General features: G+C 55.2%; 2 protein-coding genes across 4 annotated transcripts in view; both read right to left on the bottom strand.

Moving 5' to 3' along the window:
* The window catches only part of LOC132422756 (3',5'-cyclic-AMP phosphodiesterase 4A-like), a 39,519-nt gene that overhangs the window by 7,811 nt on the left and 11,012 nt on the right, over nucleotides 1-20,696 (bottom strand). For 2 of the 3 annotated variants that reach the window (XM_060007719.1, XM_060007718.1), the window contains 6 exons: nucleotides 6,209-6,400; nucleotides 5,238-5,274; nucleotides 5,047-5,117; nucleotides 4,196-4,245; nucleotides 3,905-4,017; nucleotides 348-441 (listed from right to left, as the gene is read on the bottom strand). In XM_060007719.1, coding sequence (XP_059863702.1) covers nucleotides 348-441; nucleotides 3,905-4,017; nucleotides 4,196-4,245; nucleotides 5,047-5,117; nucleotides 5,238-5,274; nucleotides 6,209-6,400 — 557 coding nt within the window. Of the gene's footprint in view, nucleotides 1-347; nucleotides 442-1,954; nucleotides 2,347-3,904; nucleotides 4,018-4,195; nucleotides 4,246-5,046; nucleotides 5,118-5,237; nucleotides 5,275-6,208; nucleotides 6,401-20,696 lie in introns of those variants that run through there. The other variant, XM_060007716.1, reaches the window with a different exon arrangement.
* LOC132422758 (zinc finger protein 574-like) lies at nucleotides 18,791-19,363 on the bottom strand. The gene is made up of 2 exons (XM_060007721.1): nucleotides 18,999-19,363; nucleotides 18,791-18,885 (listed from the first exon to the last, which is right to left on the bottom strand). Exons 1-2 carry the CDS (start codon nucleotides 19,238-19,240, stop codon nucleotides 18,834-18,836), a joined length of 294 nt encoding a protein of 97 aa, XP_059863704.1. The 5' UTR covers nucleotides 19,241-19,363; the 3' UTR covers nucleotides 18,791-18,833.

Genomic DNA, 20,696 nt, shown 5'->3' with positions numbered 1-20,696 from the left:
GCCTGGAGGCATTTTAAAGTTTAGGAATTCTATTTGAGTTTGGGAGTTTCTCGGGGTCTTGAGTTTAAGAGTTCCAATGGGGTTCCCCTAAGTTTGGAGGAGCTTTGCAGCTTGGAGAGATTTTTAAATGTGGGTGTTCTAAAGAAGTTGGGGTCCCACTAAATTTGGGGGCATTGCGATATAGTAGCTCTTGAGCGTGGTGACTTTGACCTTTGGGGAGTTGAGTCGGGGTTCCCTGGGCAAATGTGGGCAACAGGACCCAGGGTCTGCGGTGGCCCCCTGCAGTCCAGTTATGCAATGCCTCCCCCCACACACCCACCCACACACAAGTGCCACCCTTCACTCACCTAGGAATGTGGTGGAGATGTACTCAGAGACCTGGTTTCCTGACCTGCTCATCTCTGACAGGTGTGTGAGTTCACGGTTTAGCATCCTCTTGAACTAAGGTGAAGGAGGCAAGAAGAAAGGAATGATGGGGTCATGGCAGGTGTGGGTGTGGGGGGGTGAGGCCAGGCCCTCTCAAGAAACTTCTGAAGAACCCGTGAGTCCCTCTCACTTCTCTGCTCAGCCAACAGAGTCCTCAGCAGGCTGCTAGAGGGGAGGGGTCAGTCCTTCCTCTCCTCCCAGCTCTGGATGGGGGTACCCAGGCTTGGGGAGTCAGGACTCAGCATACCCCTCCCTGTCTGAGGAGGCGGGGCTCCTCTCACCATACTCCCTCCTTCTCCCCACCAAGGAGGAGCCAGAGGGGCACCTGTGGAAGGGAGGGGCTCCTACCTAACAGGAAGCCAATGGGGTGTCAGGAGAATCCCGTCACCATGGTGATGGGAGTCTCCTTAGCAACTCCCCCTCCAACCAGCTGCTGAGCTGGGGGAAGGGGGGGCAGCCGGCGGGCCCTTTAACCCCTGCCTTCCCAGAGCTACCCCTGGCCCAGGTCTTCCCAGACAGGGACCCCACTCCCTAGGGTCCCGGCCCCCAGCCCCCAGCCTGGTTTGGGAGGAGGGAATGTAGTCCTGAAGTTCTGGGTGGAGAGGTTTGACCGGGGCAGGGAGAATAGTGAGCTGAGGAAACCCTAGTTCAGTCACCCAGGGGAGGGGGTTCCCATCATAGCCCCCTCTCCCCCAACCTCAGAGTGGTGGACAGATGCACAGGTGGACGGAGTATACCCAGAACCAGGCTGGTCCCCCCATAGCACTTCACACAAGCATCTGCTGTGACATTGTGCGTGAGGAGAAAGGGCATCGGCTCCCCGCCCCCAAGCTCCACCAAAGCACCCCCAAAGCAGGAGCAGACTCTGTCCAGAGAGGCAAGAGGGACATTCAGCAGGAAGGGTGAGCCCGCATGGCCCACATCAGGACGAGCGCTCCCTCCTCCCACTGCTGCCAGAGGCCTGGGCACACATAGAGTCACACACACACACACACACACACACACACACACACACATACACACACGATGGACCCACAAAGTCACACAACCGCACACAGACTCCCATATTACACAGTTCTACACAGCCCCAGACACACAAACCAAGGAGCATACACAATAAGGCAGTCACTGACACTCGGGGTCACATGCCCCAGAAAATCACGCCGCTCTGGGCTCATAAACATGGCCCCAAACACAACACCACAATCAGAGCCACGTGACTTCAGCCAGGGCCACCCCCTGGTCCCTGACCCAGGCAAACAAGCATATAGTCAGGCAGCCCCCCACCACTGCAGACACACACGTGTGTGCACTGGCAGTCACACCCAGAGAAAGACTCACACCCCCAGCCACCCGCCATCCACGCCCAGCCCTGGGCCACACACAGAGAGACCCAGTCACAAGGCTTCACGTCCAGGCCGCACACGTGCACAGCCGCACACACAAGCCTAGACCGGGGGCTGGAGGGTCTGAGGTGGGAGGACCAGAGCCGGGGCTCCTGCCCATCCTCCACCCCGAGTTCCCCTACCTGGTCCCACCAGCCCACCAGCCATGGCTTGGAGCAGGTCTCGCAGAAGAAATCCACCAAGGGCATCTTGGAGTCTTAGCCCTGCTCAGGGCTGCCGCACACAGAGGCTGGGCTTGGGGAGTCCCGGGATTAGCAGCTACTGTGCGGGGGGCGGGGGGGCAGGGTGCTGGGCAGGTGGGCAGTGGAAGGGGGAGCCGCGGAGGGGCCCGGGCCGGCCCAGCAGGGCGCTGGGGGCTCCCTTCCCCTCCGCGCTCCCGGCAGCAGACCCGGTTACATGGTCCGCCAGCCCCTGGCCCCGATGGGCACTCGCGCGGCAGCGGCTGGAGGCGGCCAGGGACCCCTGCCCATGGGGGGGTGGCAGGGTAAGGGTCCCAGGAGGAGGCTTCGGAGGCTCTGGGCTCCGTGTGTTCGCCTGTGTGTGTGCGTGTGCGTGCTCACTGCAGCACTGGCAGGCTGCACTCGATGTCAGGTGGTGCTGGAGGTGGGGGGGGCGTTAAAGGGGCATTGGAGCCCACGGGCCTCAGGCAGGACCCAGCTGGGGCTGCTGGGGAGAGGCAGGGAGGCACGCACACCCTGGAGAGGACGTGCCCCCTCCGTGGACACACCCAGAGACAGACACACACCCACATGCTCCACACACAGACACACCCACACTCAGACACACCTTCCACACCAATACAGCCAGACACCTGACACACTCATGCACTCGAATACACTCCAACACCCAAATGCTCTCCGTCCTTTGCTGACCACACACACACACACACACACACACACACAGAGTCACAACTCTGTTGTTCAACACATTTATAAGTATATAGTTGACCTCACAGAAATACAAATGCCTTCAGACACACCCCTTCCAAGAACGCAGACTCACACTCAGATGTGGAGACACACACTAAGGGATAAACACCCAGATACTGGACACACTTACAGACACACTCAACACACCCACAGACACACTTGTAAACAAACACAAATACCCATGTGTCCTTAGACACATATGTGCCCTGACAAATCCATAAGGGGATACTCACACTCACACCCACAGATACACACGCACACACCCCATCGTAGAAATACACCCACAGACCTACATTCAGAGACACAGTCACATTCTCGGATGCTCAACACACCCTCAGGGACACAAGCGCCCTCAGACTCACATGTTCCCAGACAAACCTCCACCCATGGTGTATGCACCCCCCAACACAGACACCTCTACCTGCACATTCATTTCCTGATAGGCATCCTCCCACAAGGGCTGCTCCCATGCTGCACAACTCCAGGAAGTGTCATTCACATTGCCTGCTTTCTGAATGGTGTCCCCTGGAGTTGTGCAGTGCACAGTCTGCACAGCTATGCATGGAAGCCTTGCACCCTCTCCCACAGCCCTGCAAGCGTGCACACACACACGCACGCACACACACACACACAGTTACAAACACATGGAGATATACACTCAGATTCACATCTGGACCGACACACACCTCTAGACATACACACCCCTCTGCCACAGCCCCCCACACTTCCAGCCCCACGTAATCAGCTGTGCACACCCATACACGCTCCATAGATACACACGTGCATGCCAGTCCTGCCGGATCCTATTGGAACACACCTTCCCACGCTGCAAATATGTAGCCAACAAATCAACAGCCACATGGACCCATAGCCACAGATACACATTCACAAACCATAGAAACATACAACCCACCCCCCGGGAGAGATGGTCACCTACGGACACACACACACACACACACGCACACACATACACCCCAGGGCCCCCCAGCCCTGGGAGAAGTCAGAATCTATAGGCGCTACAAAGTCCGCCCAGGGATTGACCCCACCCCATAGGCTTTAGCCACAGGCTGACCCCGCCCACCAGCCACGCCCCACAGTTAACCCCACCCCAGCAGTCGGCCCCACCCCACAGGCCTTGCACACCTTGTGGGATGCCATCTCGCTAACAGAGCGGTAGGTCTGCATGGTCTCCAGCTGCTCCAGACACCAGTCGAGCTCCTCCAGCGTCTCCCGGGCCAACTGCTGACACGTCTCTTCTGGAGAAGGAGCAGCCAGGGCAGTGGCTGAGAGGGTCTACATGCAGACCCCAGAGGTGATGGGGGCCCACCACGTGAGGAGGCTGCAGGGAGAGGGGGATGAGACAGCCTCCCCGGGTGAGGGACCCCCCACTGGGGCAGCAAGAGGGGTCTTTCCCATCCCCCGGGGCTTAGTTACCTGATAGCGTGGCCTTGCAGATGGGGGTTGGGCCACCCAGCGGGGACCGCCTGCAAAGAAATGGGGCTCCAACAACAGCCTGGTTCTCCCCCATCTCTGCTTCCCCTTGTCCATGAAGAATGCTGATTTTCCTTTTTCTGAGCCTTCTCTGTGTCCCAGGCATGCTGCCATGTACTCTGCCCGCAGCCTCTCACAGAGCCCCACAAGAACCCATTTTACAGATGAGGAAACTGACGCTCCAGGAGGTGAACTGACTTCCTCAAGACTACACGGCTGGTAGGGTCAGGTCCTGTGTCTCCAAAGTCCCTGCTTCCCTGACCATCCCTCCCCCCAGCTCCTTGAACATGAGGATGGCTCTGCCGCCCACTCCCAGAGGGACCAGCAGCTCTCAGCCACACCTCTGCCCCCAAATAATAACAACTACTTCTATTTAGTGAGCACTTACTATGTGCTGAGCAATATTCAAGCGCTTTCTATATATCACCTTCTGAACTCCTCACAGCAGCTCTCTAATGGAGACACTATGAAATTCCCATATTATGGAGGGGAAACAGAGGCACCAGAGGATGCTATTTGCCCAGCAAGTTGGCATCAGGGCTAGGAGTGGCCCAGAGGCTGGGGTGGCTGGCCACCTAAGAACTCTGTCCAGACCCCTCCGTCTTTATTTATAAAAGTTTCTGCGTCTTAGGCATTCAAATCACAATGATTTACTGGCTCAGAGGGAGCTGTCACTTGAACAGAGGCTCAGAGAGGTCAAGTGCCTGCCTGAGGTCACACAGCAGCACGGAGAGTTGAACCCAGGTGTGCTGAGCCTCATGTTCATGGGGCATTGGGGCCCAACCTCCACTTACTTGTTGCTGGGAATGGGCACATTGGTCAGGAGGGAGAAGTTGCTGCGAACGCTCCGGAGACTGGCCAGCACCTGAGTTGGGGAGCCACAGTGAGGAAAGTGGTCCACCCAGAGGGGCAGCGGGGGCTGGGCCCCTGTCCCCAAGTGTGGTGTAAGGTTAGAGCCCCTCCCTCCTTAGGGGAGGGGTCTTACCTGGGCGAACGGTGTCACGATGAGGTCCTCTGCATGCCTACAAGGACAGGGGCAGGTCAGGGGTCCTCACAGTGGGACCCCCAAGGGCCCGGGGTGGAGAGGGGCTGGGATGCAGGGAAGCAAGTCTCTTGGGGGGGCGGTCACTCTGGGGGGGCGCTGGGCCCAGGGAGGCTGGTGGGCAGGAAGGGGGCTCTGTGGGTCGGTGGGGGGAGGACACTTACACCTCACAAGGGTGGCCATGCTGCGGGGGGCTGGGCAGGGAGAAGGGCTCAGGGGTGTGGGTGGGGCGGGGGGGAGGCGGGCGCAGAGACAAAAGGAGGGCGATGAACACACCATAGGGGCTGGGCTTGGGGAGACCAGTGGCGGGGAGGGGGCGGAGGGCCGGAAGGAGCCGCGGGGAGGTGAGATGGATGCCTCGATGGGTAGGGGCAGGGCTGGAGGACTGGATGAGAGGGAAGGGGGCTGAAGAGATCAGGAGTGCTCACACCTCCACAGGTGGTCATGATAAGGGGGGCTGGCTTTGGGAAGCCCAGAGTGGGGGAGGAAGAGGGGGTCAGCCCAGGTGGACACACTGGAAGCAAGTGGTGGCCAGGAGGGGCTGGCTCCCTTCTTGCTGGAGAGACGGGATGAGGTGGGCCAGGTCCCCAAAAACCAAGGGGTAGGAGTGGGCTTGGGCAGGTTGGGTAGGCGGGGACTATATGGACTTGAGTCTGGGCTGGGCCTGAGGGAGGGGTTCAGCGTGGCTGGGCAGGGGGCAGAGATAGGGTGGGCGCTCATACGCCGCTGGGTGGACATGCTACAGAGGGACTGAGCCCTCGACAGGGGATAAGGGTGCTGTTCACTTTTCACTAGGGAGGACGGGTGTGCAGGTGGACGGGGACTTGGGCAGTGTCCCCCTCCTTGCTGGGAAGGGCAGCTTGTGCTGGGGCCAGGCCTGGAAGAGCTGGCGGGTAGGGATCGGGGGTGCTCACGCCTCGCTGGTGACCGACGAGTTCCGGGACATGGTCTTGGGTGACATGTCATAGTCGCTGTCTGAGCGGTAAAGAAAGGATTCTCGGCGCTGGCTGGTGGCCGCCCCAGCGTGTAGCACGAGTCCCGGGCTCGCCTGCGAGTCCAGGGGGCTGCGGCCTGGCGATGGCGTCGGCCCATTCTCCGCCTCCAAGCTGCAAGGGGCGGGCAGGAAGAGGGGTCAGGGGGGCTGAGATGGCATTGGGGGGGGGTGGGTCAAGAGGAATACGGGGACCAGGGAAATTCCTGGCAGAGAGACAGGTACCCCAAAAGAGATGGGAGACAGGAAATGACAGAGATCAGTAACTGAGCGCCTTTGTGGGCCAGGTCCTGTTGCAGGAGCTGGAGACACAGCAGGGACCAAGACAGACCATGATCTGCCCTCACAGAGATGACACGGGGAGGGCTAGACTATCAAAAGGTTAACCTAGCAGCAACGCACACCCCAAAAGTCGTGGGGTCTTCCTTGGCTCTGTTTTTTCCTTTGCACCTCAAATCAACCAAATTTGTTCAGAATCTGTCCACTTTGCACCCCTTCCTCGGCCGGTCCCACCTTAACACTTGCCTGGACCAGTACATTCGCCTCTGCCCTGGTCCCCAGCTCCCGTCTTTGCCCCCCAGTCTGCTCTCCTACAGCGGCCAGAGGGAGCCTGTGAACACCTGAGTCAGGTCACATCACTCCTCTTCTCAGAACCTTCTACGGCTCCCAGCTCACTCAAAGCAAAAGCCAAAGTCCTTGCTGTGCCCACAGACGCTCCCCACGACCTCCCAGTCTACCCCTCACGTACTCTGCTCCAGCCATAATGGCCGCCTAACTGTTCCTTAACATTCCAGATACATTCCTGCCTCAGGGCCTTTGAACATCCCTTTGCCCAGATCTCCATTGGCGCCTCCTTCACTTCCTTCAGGCTCCTTCTCAAATGTTGCCTCCTCAGGAAGGCCTCTCCTGACCAACCCATCTAAAATGTCAACCCCTGCCCTTATAGTTCACATTTCCCTTCCTTAAAATAAATACTACTTACCTGACACATTCTATATTTTACTCTTCACTGTTTGCCTTCCCTTCTAGAACTAAGCTCTGCAGGGCAAGGACTTTTGTCTGCTTTGTTCACTACTGTATACTTTAGGCCAAGAACATGGCCTGACACGCAGTGGATGCCCAAGAGATGTCAATCGCATGAATCAATGTATGAGTGAATGAATGAATATACGGACTGCCATGCAGAGAATTAAAATGATGTGGGTAGGGCTTCCCTGGTGGCGCAGTGGTTGAGAGTCCGCCTGCCAATGCAGGGGACACAGGTTCGTGCCCCGGTCCGGGAGGATCCCACATGCCGCGGAGCGGCTGGGCCCATGAGCCATGGCCGCTGAGCCTGCGCGTCCGGAGCCTGTGCTCCGCAGCGGGAGAGGCCACAGCAGTGAGAGGCCCGCGTACCGCAGAAAAAAGAAAAGTGAGGTGGGTGACTGGAGAGGTGATTTTAGCTGATATGGTTGAGACGGGCCTCTCTGAGGAAGTGATATCTGCAGGATATCTTTCAGGAGCAGGTCCTGAAAGATGAGAAGGTGTAGGCCACAGGTCAGGAGGTAGGAGAAAGTACTCCAGGGTGAGGAAACAGCAAGTGCAAACGCCCACTGGCAGGATTTGGTTCTTGTTGGAGGACCAGCAAGGAAATTGGTGTGGCTTGAGCAGAAATACAGACAGATGACAGAGACAGGACACAGCCTGGTGGCACTGGCAAGACAGACCCTCAGGATGAGTCAGGGAAAAGCTGGCTGTGCCACTTCCCGGCTACGTAACTTGAGGGAAAGATGGAATTTCAGTTTCCTCATCTACAAAATTGGGACAACCACCATCTGCCTCAGGCCATCCAGGTGACCAGTGTCAACACAGGCAAAACGCTCAGAATGGTGCTTAACAAAGAGCTCAGAAAACACTGGCAACTACAAGTCTATCAGCCTCATATATGCCACCTGGGTAGTGAACTCAGCAAGGCAATCAGTATGAAGATTTGAGGATGAGAGTGGGGAGCTGTGTGCCTGTGACATGCTGTGTGACTTCAAGAAGGTCACTGCCTCCTCTGGTCTGTTACTCTTAAAGTCAGGGGGTTAGCAGACTGGTCAGCCGACTTCAGGCAATGCTCTGGTGGGTACAAGGGGGTAGGGGGAAGAAAGAGAACCCTCCCTCCCTTTCTGGTCCTACTACTGAATTTCAGCCTAAGATTTTATTTGAATGTTCCCTCTGCCAAGAAATAAATCTGAAATCTCCTAGGCCAGGACAGTGATATCAATTTCCATATATTGGGCCTTTCTTCCGGGCCAGTCCTGGGGTGAGGGAATGGGGAAGGACTTCATTGCCTCCATTTTACAGATGAAGAAACTAAGGTTCAGAGAGGAGAATGATTGGCTCTGTGTCACACAGCAAGGTCATGGTGGGGTCAGAATTCAAACCAAAGTCTTGTGATTCCTCAGACCAAAATGTTAACTGCTGCCCTCTGCCGACTTGACCCCCATCAGAGCACATTCCTCCCCTTAGAGCAAATGTTTCCAGGGGTCAGGCGGCCAACATAAAAAGCAGAGTGGAGCTGGGGACCCTGACCAACCAGATGTTCCAATTTTAGTAAAGAAACCAGAAATTTTAAATAGTCAAAAATTCCAACTTCTTTTAAAAACAAACTTCAAAAAACGTTTTAAAAACATTGAAAACTGCTCTGCAAAAGACACTGTCAAGAGAATAAAAAGACAAGCTATAGACTGGGAGAAAATATCTGACAAAGGACTTGTGGCCAGTGTACATGATGAACTCTGAAAACTCAATAAGAAGAAGACAAATAACTCAGTGAAAAAATGAGCAAAAGTATGGTCAGTTCACCAAAGAAGATATACAGATGGCAAATCAGCACAGGAAACATCATTCCTCCTTAGGGAAATGCAAATTAAAACCATGGACTATCACTTCACACCTACTAGCATGCTAAACAAATGAAAACTGACAACAATATCAAGTGATGATAAGGATTCAGAGCAACTGGAACTCCCATTCATTGCTGAGGGGAATGCAAAGTGGTACAGCCCCTCTGGAAGACAGCTGGTCAGTTTCTTATGAAATTAAACACTCGCTTATTGTACAAGCCAACAAATCCACTCCTATATATTTACCCAAGATAAATAAAAACATACTTCTACTCAAAAACCTGCTGACTGATGTTTAGAGCAGTTCTGTTCATAGTCACCAAAAACTAGAAACAAGCAAATCAAGTGTGCGTCAACGGGTGAATGGATAAACGGTAGCAGAGCCATGCCATGGAATACTATTCAGCAATTTCAAAAACACAAACGTGAACTACAGCTCTTCCTTGACTTATGACAGGGTTATGTCCTGATAAACCCACCATAAATTGAAAATATCGATAGCTGAAAACACATTTAAGACACCTAAACTACCTACATCACAGTGTAGCCTAGCCTACCTGAAACGTGCTCAGAGCACTTACATTAGCCTACGGTTGGGCAAAATAATCTAACACAAAGCGTATTTTATAATAAAGTGCCGAATAGCTCATGTAATTTATGGAGTACTGTACTGAAGCTGAAAAACAGAGTGGTTGTACGGGTCTAGAACGGTTGTAAGTGTATCAATTGTTTACCCTCATGATCGCGTGGCTGGCTGGGAGCTGCGGCTTTTGCTGCCGCTGCCCAGGATCACAAGAGAGAATCAGACCACATGTTACTAACCCAGGAAAATATCAAAAATTGAGGTACGGTTTCTACTGCATGCGTATTGCTTTCACATCATTATGAAGTTGAAAAATCATAAGTCGAACTGTCATAAGTCGGGGACCATAAGTACTGTGAAAGAATAAATATATATATTTGGCCTCAGCCTTGGTTTCCTGGTACACAGTTCCTAGAACCCTGGAAATCTCCACAGTAATAGGTATCTTTTTGTATGCTAACGAGATGACTGACTGCTAGGGACTCCCGGACAGCCTCCGGATGGGGGCTGGTTGCCAGGAGAGCCAACCATGTGATTAGAGAGGCTGGACCAGTTCAGGGACCAGGACTGGAGGTTGAGTTAATCACCAGTGGAATGGCCAATGGTTTAGTCAATCGTGGCTACATAATGAAGCCACCATCAAAATCCCTGAATGACACGGTTTGGAGAGCTGCTGGGTTGATGAACATATCAAGGTGCTGGGAAGGTGGCACACCTGGGGAAGCTCCAAGTCCCTCCCCCAATTCCTTTTTCTATGTATCGCTTCCATCTGGCTGTTCCTGAGTTGTATCTTTTAAAATAAACCAGGAGGGGCTTCCCTGGTGGCACAGTGGTTGAGAGTCCGCCTGCCGATGCAGGGGAAACGGGTTCGTGCCCCGGTCCGGGAAGATCCCACATGCCGCGGAGCGGCTGGGCCTGTGAGCCATGGCCGCTGAGCCTGCGCGTCGGAGCCTGTGCTCCACAACGGGAGAGGCCACAACAGTGAGAGGCCCGCGTGCCGCAAAATAAATAAATTAATTAATTAAATAAAATAAAATAAACCAGGAGGGGAATACAAAAAATAAATTTTTAAAAATTAAAAAAAACCAACCCCCACCCCCCCAGCAATCTAGTAAGTAAACTGGTTTCCTGAGTTCTGTGAACCGTTCTAGCAAATTATCGAACCAGAGGAGGGGGTTGTAGGTACCTCTGATTTATAGCTGGTCGCCCAAAAGCACAGGTGACAACCTGGATTTGAGACTGACATCTGAAGTGGGGGAGGTCTTGTGGGACTAAGCCCTTAACCTGTGGGATCTGCACAAACTCCAGTTAGTGTCAGAATTGAATTAAACTGTAGTTCACCCAGTTAATGTCCATAGAGTATTGGAGAATGGGTTGGTGTGGGGAAAAAAACCAAACACATTTTGTGTCAGAAGTTTTCTGCAAAAGTAGAAAGAAACAGTTTCCTTTTTAACTACTCAAACACAAAATAACTTGGATGACTCTCAAATGAATTTTGCTAAGAAAAATAAGCCAGTGGTGGGGATTACATGTGTCAAAACTCATACAACTGGGGCTTCCCTGGTGGCGCAGTGGTTGAGAGTCCGCCTGCCGATGCAGGGGACACGGGTTCGTGCCCCGGTCCGAGAAGATCCCACATGCCGCAGAGCGGCTGGGCCCGTGAGCCATGGCTGTTGAGCCTGCGCGTCTGGAGTCTGTGCTCTGCAACGGGAGAGGCCACAACAGTGAGAGGCCCACATACCACACACACACCAAAAAAAACCTCATACAACTAATAAATGAATTTAGCCAAGTTGCAGGATATCAAATCAACACACAAAAGTCAGTTGCTTTTCTATGCCCTTAACAATGAACAAACTAAAAAGGATATTATGAAAACAATTCCACTTACCATAGCATCAGAATGATTAAGATACTTAGGAATAAACTTAACCAAGGAGGCAAAACCTCTGTATACTGAAAACTACAAAATGTTGCTGAAAGAAATTAAAAACACAAATAAATGGAAAGACATACCATATTCATGGACTGGAAGACTTAATAATGTCAAGATGTTCATACTACTCAAAGCAATCTACAGATTCAATGCCATCTCTATCAAAATTGCAACAATGTTCAGGACTTCCCGGGTGATGCAGTGGTTAAGAATCCACCTGCCAATACAGGGGACACGGGTTCGAGCCCTGGTCCGGGAAGATCCCACATGCCTTGGAGCAACTAAGCCCGTGCGCCACAACTACTGAGCCCACGTGCCACAACTACTGAAGCCCGCACACCTAGAGCCCGAGCTCCGCAACAAGAGAAGCCACCGCAATGAGAAGCCCTTGCGCCGCAACGAAGAGTAGCCCCTGTTCACCGCAACTAGAGAAAGCTGGCGTGCAGCAATGAAGACCCAACGCAGCCAAAAAAAAAAAAAAAGAGAGAGAGAATAAATAAAAATAAATTAAAAAAAATAAAAAGACACTATTCAGGGAGTGAAAAGGTAATCCACAGAATGGGAGAACATTTCTTTTTTTTTGCGGTATGCGGGCCTTTCACTGTTGTGGCCTCTCCCGTTGCGGAGCACAGGCTCCGGACACGCAGGCTCAGCGGCCATGGCTCACGGGCCCAGCCGCTCCACGGCATGTGGGCTCTTCCCGGACTGGGGCACGAACCCGTGTCCCCTGCATCGGCAGGCGGACTCTCAACCACTGCACCACCAGGGAAGCCCCAGGAGAACATTTTTTTTTTAATAGTTTTTTTGTTTGTTTGTTTGCTTGTTTTTGCCCGCACCACGGGGCAGGCAGGATCTTAGTTCCCCGACCAGGGATTGAACCTGCGCACCCTGCAGTGGAAGCGTGGAGTCTTAACCACTGGACCACCAGGGAAGTCCCGGGAGAACGTTTTTGCAAATCTCATATTTGACAAGGGATTAATGTTCTAGACTATATAAAGAACTCCTAAAACTCAACAACAACAACAAAACAAACAACCCAATTAAAAAGTGGGAGGGAATTCCCTGGTGGTCCAGTGGTTAGAACTCCGTGCTCTCACTGCTGAGGGCCTGGGTTTGATCCCTCGTTGCGGAACTAAGATCCCACAAGCCACGTGCATGGCAAAAAAAAAAGAAAAAAAAAGTGGGAAAAGCACTTAAATAAACATTTCTTCACAGAAGATATACAGATGGACAATAAACATGAGAAGATGCTCAACACCACTGGTCATTAGGGAAATGCAAATCAAAACCCCAATGAGAGGGACTTCCCTGATGGCGCAGTGGTTAAGAATCCGCCTGCCAGTGCAGGGGACACGGGTTCGATCCCTGGTCCGGGAAGATCCCACATGCCACGGAGCAACTAAGCCCGTGTGCCACAACTACTGAGCCTGCGCTCTAGAGCCCGCGAGCCACAACTAGTGAGCCCGCATGCCATAACTACTGAAGCCTACGCCCCTAGAACCCATGCTGCACAATAAGAGAAGCCACCACAATGAGAAGCCCACACACTGCAATGAAGAGTAGCCCCCGATCACCACAACTAGAGAAAGCCCGCGTGCAGCAACGAAGACCCAACGCAGCCAAATATAAATAAACTTATATAAAAAGAAATCCCGGGGCTTCCCTCGTGGCGCAGTGATTGAGAGTCCGCCTGCCGATGCAGGGGACAGGGGTTCGTGCCCCGGTCCGGGAAGATCCCACATGCCGCGGAGCGACTGGGCCTGTGAGCCATGGCCACTGAGCCTGCGCGTCCGGAGCCTGTGCTCCACAACGGGAGAGGCCACAACAGTGAGAGGCCTGCGTACCGCAAAAAAAAAAAAAAAAAAAGAAATCCCAATGAGATACCACTGCATACCCATCAGGATAGCTATTATTAAAAAAAAAAAAAAAAAAACGGAAAATAACAAGTGTTGGGGAGCACGTGGAGGAATCAGAATACTTGTGCGCTGCTGGTGGGAATACAAAATGGTGAAGCCAGTGCAGAAAAGAGTTTGGCAGCTCCTCAAAAACTTAAGTACAGAATTACCACGTGATCCAGCAAAGCTAACTCCTCAGTATGTACACCCCAAGGAATTGAATGGCAGGACTCCAACAGATACTTGTACACCAATGTTCCTAGCGGCATTATTTACAACAGCCAAAAGGCAGAAACAACTCAAATGCCCATTAATAGGTGAATAATGAAAATGTGGTATATATACGATGAAATATTACTCAGCCTTAAAAAGAAAGGAAATTCTGACGCATGTTTCAACATGAATGAACCTTGAAAACATTACGCTAAGTGAAATACGCCAGACACAAAAGGACAAATATTGTACAATTCCACTTACATGAGTCCCTAGAGGAGTCAAATTCATAGAAACAGAAAGTAGAATGGTGGGTGCCAGGGGCTGAGGGAGTGGGAATGGGGAGTTAGTGTTTAATGGGGACAGAGTTTCAGCTTAGGAAGATGAAAAAATCCTGGAAATGGATGGTGGTGATGGTTGCACAACAATGTGGTTGTACTTAATGACTGAATTGTACACTGAAGTTAAAATGGTAAATTTTATTATGCATATTTGACACAATTAAAAAAAAACCCTTATGCAATATATACTAAAAAGGCTGAATTTTGGGAATTCCCTGGCAGTCCAGTGGTTAGGACTCTGCGCTTACACTGCCAGGGCCCTGGTTCGATCCCTGGTCGCAGAACTAAGATCCCACAAGCTGCACAGCACAGCCAAAAACAAGGTGAATTTTACTTTATGTTAATATTTTAAGTAAATTTAAAAAAAACACAAAACACTCAGGGACTTCCCTGGTGGCGCAGCGGTTAAGAATCCGCCTGCCAATGCAGGGAACACGGGTTCGAGCCCCGGTCCGCGAAGATACCACATGCCATGGAGCAACTAAGCCCGTGCGCCACAACTACTGAGCCTGCGCGCCTAGAGCTTGTGCTCCATAACAAGAGAAGCCACCACAGTGAGAAGCCCCTGCACTGCAACGAAGAGTAGCCCCCGCTCGCCGCAACTAGAGAGAAAGCCCGCACGCAGCAACGAGGACCAAATGCAGCCAAAAAAAAAAAAACAAAAAAAAAAAAAACCACGTTCAGGAATGAAAATACTCTTAGATCATGAGCTTGGGCCTTTGATGATAATGCCCATTTATTAAGCACCTGCTGTGTACTGGGTGCCAGGTTAGATCCTTTAAGCTTATAGTAATAATAATAAGATATTTATTCAGTATCTGCCGTGTGCCTAGCACTATCAAAGTGCTTTGTACACGTGAACCCGATGAGGTCTCCCACTAACTCTGTGAGTTGGGTTCTGTTAACGTCCTGGGTCAACGAGGAGGCGGTGGTGCAGAGAGGCAGCGAGGGGTTGGTGGCCTTGCTGCCTGCGAACCATGTCCTGTCTCCCAAGGCCCAGCCTGGGCGTTTTGGCTCTGCTGAGTGCCCCTGTGGAGGGGAGAGGAACATAGTTCCATACTGAGGACCTCAACCCCGCCCCAGGACCTGAAGCTACAGTTCGTTGGGGGAAGGTGAGACCCAAGTCCAGAGGGCGCCCGACTAGCCTTGCGGGCAGATCCTGCAGCCCCAGGGGACTCAGCTCACCTAAGCAGGAGCCCAGAGGCCGGGATGGGAAGAGGAGGCTTCCTGGGGCCCTGCTGTTTGTGCTTCCAGGAGCGAATGTCCCCTGGGCTGTGGAAGGGCAGAGGAGAATCGGGCCTGTTGAACTGCAGCCTGAGTGTGTGTGTTTGTGTATGTGTGTGTGTGTGTGGCGGGGGTCTCAGCTACCCCTCAGAACCAAACCCCAGAGCTGTGGGAACTCACCCCTCCCTGACCTGCCACTGCTCAGCGTGGCCAAAGTCAGGCTGGAGGCTGTTCCAGCACTGTCCCAGTGGGACCTGAAGCCACAAATCGGAGTCAAGGGCAGCAGACAGGCCCTGACATCACAGCCACACACCCAGACACTTCATCACAAAGGAAACGACTTGCCCAAGGCTCCCCTTTGGACAGGCTGACCACTTGATGGCATTCTCAGTTGAAGCTGCTACCTGCCTCCACCCCTCTGGGGCCCCAAGGCCTGCCCACCTGGGCTCCCAGAGCATCAGATTGGGCCTCTGCAGGACTGTGCAGCCTAGGGGCAGATCCAGGCTTCAGAGAGTTCTGCTGCAGGGGCCGATGGGAAAGAAACAAGTAGGGGAGTGGGGGTGGCCAGGAAAGGGGACACATCCCAGTTGGTAAAGATCATGACAATGAAAGTAGCCAGCTGCTACTGAATGTCACATGCTAGGCACTCTGCTATGCCTGGATGTGTACTAATGCCCTATTTTCCAGAGAAAGCAACTGAGGCACAAACAGGATGAGTAACTTGGCTAGTGGTAAAGCCAGGATTTGAACCAGGGCAGCCGGGCTACAAGGCTGCCCAGTAAATCACTGGGTGTCCGTCTCCCCCAGGCAGGCCTGGCACCTCCCTGGGCTCCCTGCCCCACTCCACCTGACTGCCTTGTAGGAGGTGCCAAGCAGGCTTCATGGAAAGGCCTGGCATTTGCTTTGTGAAGGTCACACGGAGGTTGGGGGCGGGCGCTGGTGTGTGTCTGCCAGGAGGGCGCATGGTGCCAGGTGACACGGCAGTTTGTGGGGCTGGGTGTGCAAGGAGGGTCTGTGTGTGTGTGAGTCGGGGTGTGTGTGCGCGCTCAGGAGCCCCTGTGTGCATATAGTATGGATTTGTACGTGTGTGTGTGTGAGCGGGGTCTGGGTGTTGGTGGTGCCTGTGTGTATCTGTGTATCTATGTCTGTGTCTGTGGTCTGTATGACCTTGGGAGAGGGTACCTGTGTGCTGCACATGGGCCCTGACTCCTCAGTGGGTATGAGGTTGAAAGCTCCTGTGTGTGGCCATGTGCAGGTGGGAATCGGGCCTGGGTGTGCGTTGCAGTGACAGTGTGTACCTGGGGTCAGCGCAGTGTATGCGAGGCTGTGTGAGACCAGGGTTTCTGTGGTGTTTGTCACCATGGCCATGGGTCACCTGTGGGGTTCTCTTTTTGGCCCCGTCAGCCAGAAGACCCGTGCCTAGCACAGTACACACCAGGTGATCTCGATTACCCTGTGTGTGGGTGTGTCTGTGTTTGTGTCCTGTGTAGCTGCATATGTGGAGTGCGTGTATCCATGTGGGAGAGCACGTGCATGTCTGGGTGTCTGAAGCGGTTGGTGCAGGGGGAGCAGGTACAAGGCTGGAGCACCCTGAGAACCTAAAGACCACTTCTCTGCCTCAGCGCTGTCCAGCTGATTCTAAATACCCCCCAGGAGTTCCAGCAGGAACCTCCTCCCCACCCCCACCCCAGCTTGGTTTTCATCCTGGCAGCCCCAGCAAGGAAGAAGGGAGGGTAAGGCTGGAGGCACTGAGCAGAGCAGGGCCGGAGGGACGTGGCTTGAGGCCAGTAGCCCGGGAGTGGAGCCTGGGTGATGCAGGACACCCATATTTGCTGCTACGGTGAATGCCAGAAGCCCAGATTTGGGGCACAAAGAGGGTTAAGGGATCCCACCTTGGGTAAGCAGGAAGGGGGCAGGACCCAGCACCCATTCTGGGGGGCACCACCTGCAGGAAGCCCTCAGCGGCATCCAGACAGTTTAGGGCCCGGGAAGGGGGTGAGGCTCCAGACCAGACAGACCCTGTAAACCACTGTGGGGACTCCCCGCAAGGCAGACTGCTCCCCCACCCTACACACACACACACACACACACACACAGCAGCCAGAGCCCTCCGGTGGCAAAGGAGGGGACTGGCCAGGGGCCACCCACCTGACAAATCTGCCTGGAGGGTACCAACAGGTGTCCTCGTCGCTGAAGGAGAAGTGGACCAGGGACTCAGGGCCCGCGGGGGGCAGTACCAGGGCAGGGGGCCGGGGTCGGGCCCGGGGTGCTGCACTGGAGCGCATGAGTGCCAAGCACCGTCGGGGCGCGCATGGGGACGGCTGCACGGTGGTGTGGCGCGCACTGCTCTCCAGGCCCTAGGTGTCTGCAGCCGCCGCCGGCGCCGCCTCCACACCCGCCCTCCCGGTGACCCCCCCGCCCCCAGGGACGGCCCCGGGCGTTCGGGCACCCCCCCCACCCCCGTCCGCAGCGCCTGGGCGGGCTCCGCGCCTGCCTCCTCCTGCGGGGGCCCTGCGGAACTCTGCGCATACTTCCCGCCTGCCTCCCTTCCCCCGGGCCTCGGAGGGTGCCCCGGGCTCCGGTTTCCCGGGTTCCGAGCCCTCCCCTGGCCCCGCCTTTTCCACCCCTTCCCTGACGTCGAGCTGGGCCCCCTGGAGGTCTCCGAACGCCGTGCGTCCTGCGTGGGGGAACGACTTGCCAGCGGGCGCAGTGCGGGGTCCGGTGACAAAAACCCGGGGAAGGGATGATGGATGCGGGGGAGGTGGAGTTGGGGGCGTGGGGGCGGCGTAACAGAGACAGGAGAGGCAGAGGTCAAGACAGCGACACCGAGAGAAACCGGAGACAGGCACTGATTTCCCCCCACACACACTCTTCCCGACCCCACGCGGGCCTCCCAGGGGCCTCGACCCCTCCTCCTTATCTCTTCCCGCCCCGATCTCGTCCCCAAATGCGGACGCGGGCCCGCGTACTGTCCCTGCAGCGCCCTCTCTCAGCCTGTGTCTCCGGACTCAGGTTCTAAACAAGTGCACGCGGAGAGTATCGAGGAGAAGGGCAACCAGAGGACCTCTCCGGGTTCCGGAGAAGCCCCCGAAGCCAGCCCGTGCCTACCTCCGGGCCGCCAACCTCCGTTTCCAAGATAAACGGACACTGGAAAGCCAGACCGGATGTGGCCTCCAGGCTCCTCACCCCCAAGCTGCCCGCCGCCGCGGCCCACCCCGGGTCTGGCCAGGAAGGGAACTTCCATTTGCCCTCCTTGCTCGGTGCACGCGGTAATATTCCAGTGCCTCCTGGCAAGGCAACCCCCAGAGGGCAGCGCTGGCCCCATTTCACAGGCCTGTGGACTAAGGATAACACAACTGAACACACGTCCCCACATCACCCTGGATGGCAGGTTGGCTTCACTCCCCCAAAGCCTGACCGCAGCTTCAGGTCTGCACAGGAAGTGGGAGGAACATAGCGTTTATTGAGCGCCTACTGCATGCCTTATCAGATGTCTCCACAGCAACCCTGGCGAGCAGACTTGATTTTTATCGCTGCCCTGTGACGGAAGAAAAAAAGTGAGGCTGACAGAGCCAGCTACGAACCCCAGACCCTGGCGCGCGCCTGATGGCCAGGGGGGACTCGAACCCACAGCCACCAGTCCGTACTTACCCGGCCCACGCCTGGCGACCGAAATCCTGAAAGCCGCGGAGAAGCCGAAGGCGCCTGTGGAAAGTTGGGGACGGGCTGGCAAAGAAGACAGGCGAGGAAGGTGGCGAACGTGGGCGGCGGGGCGCGCGCGGGGCCGGGGGCTCGGGCAGGAACGCCTCGTCCTCGGTGGCCGCCGCTGCCGCCGCCGGGAAGGCCTCCAGCTGCAGTTCGGGTATGCGGCCCAGGCCGCGCGGCCGCGCCATGACTTCGGCGCGGGGCGCGGGTGGGGGGGCCGCAGGGCGGCCCAGCCTCGGCGGGCGCTGGGGAACAGCGCCGCCCGCCCCGCGCGGCCCACACAGGCCGGCCGCCCTACCCGCGGGCCCACGGGCCCCACCCCTCCCGGCCGCCTCGGCCCTTCCGGCTACGCGCTGGGGCCGCCCCTGGGGCGGGGCGGGCCAGGAGCCCCCACGCGCCGCGGTGGGGACACCCCACAGACGCCAGGGGCCCCCCGCAGTCCCTCTGCCGTCCTCACAATCGCCGGAAGCATCTCTACAAACACCTGGAATGCCCCCAGATCTCTGGGGTGCTCTCACACACACACAGCCTCCACGATGTTGAGAGGTACTACAGACCTCAGGGTCATCCCCAGAGTCCCTCAGACTTAGATCTCCACAATCCTAAGGAGTGCCCCTACTATCCCTGAGCTGTTCTCACACAACCCAGAGGTACCCCCCAAATCCATGGGTTCCCCCACAAAACCCAAAGGTGCTCTGAGAGGCTGCCATAGACAACGGACACTCTCACAGCTCCCCAGATGTCCCCTCATTGTTACTGAAACATGCCCACAGACTCCAGGGGCACCCCAACAATCCCAGGATGCACCCACAAATGCCAGAGGTGCTCTGAGAGTCCACGAGAAACCCCTTCAGATCCCAGGACAACCACTATGTTTCCTCAGATGTCCCCCAAATCCCCTGGGGCAGTCCCACCATCTCTGAGTCATGCGGAGACCCTCCAAACACCCCAAGAACCCCCCACAGCCACAGAGCATTCCCACAGATCTCCGTGAGGGCCCCCCAAATCCTAGGGTCCCTTAGAGGCCTCAGGAAGGCTTCCACAATCCCTCAGATCCCCTCCCCTAGTAGTTCCACAGCATTCCTGAGATGCCCCCAGAAGTGCAGAGAACCCAACATTACCTCAGGGGTGCCTTAGGACTCAGGGGACATTCCCATAACCATGGGGATGCCACCAAAATCCTGGGGTGCCCCCCACAGATCCCAGGGGCACAACTAGATTCCTCCACAGCTCCTAAGACAGGCCTACCACCCTAGGCTACCCCCAGAATCCAAGATGTACTCACAATCCTTGGGGCACCCCCAGAATGCCCCCCCACAGGCTCTGAGACATGCCTTGTAAGTCTTAGACACCCCTAGAAGCCTGGAGTGTGCTCACAGCCCCCTAGACACTCCTAAGAATCCCCCCAGTCCTCCCACTCCTTAGCACCTCTGAGGCACCTCTTAGAATTGGGGGCCCCACAGCTCATGAGGTGGCTCCAGGAACCCAACCTCCCCTCAGCACTGACTTCTGTGGGGTCCAGTGGTGGTGACTCTGCATGCCCAGCCACTGTGACTTTGTGGGGGGCATGTTATCCCCTCTCACAGATGGGGAAACTGAGACTCAGAGAGATGAAGATCCTTGAATAAAGTCATCTAGCTAGTT

This window comes from Delphinus delphis, chromosome 3 (genome assembly GCF_949987515.2).
Source record: "Delphinus delphis chromosome 3, mDelDel1.2, whole genome shotgun sequence".
NCBI classification, from domain to species: domain Eukaryota; kingdom Metazoa; phylum Chordata; class Mammalia; order Artiodactyla; family Delphinidae; genus Delphinus; species Delphinus delphis.
Note: the sequence above shows the minus strand (reverse complement) of the source record. Positions and strands in the feature narration are given on the sequence as shown.

Bases quoted from the DNA above. Each gene is read 5' to 3' on its own strand.
- LOC132422758 (XM_060007721.1), bottom strand. From the start codon at position 19,240: ATGGCGCGGCCGCGCGGCCTGGGCCGCATACCCGAACTGCAGCTGGAG. The intron at 18,886-18,998 runs GTAAGTACGGAC...CTTCCGTCACAG, and splicing joins GGTCGCCAGGCGTGGGCCGG to GGCAGCGATAAAAATCAAGT.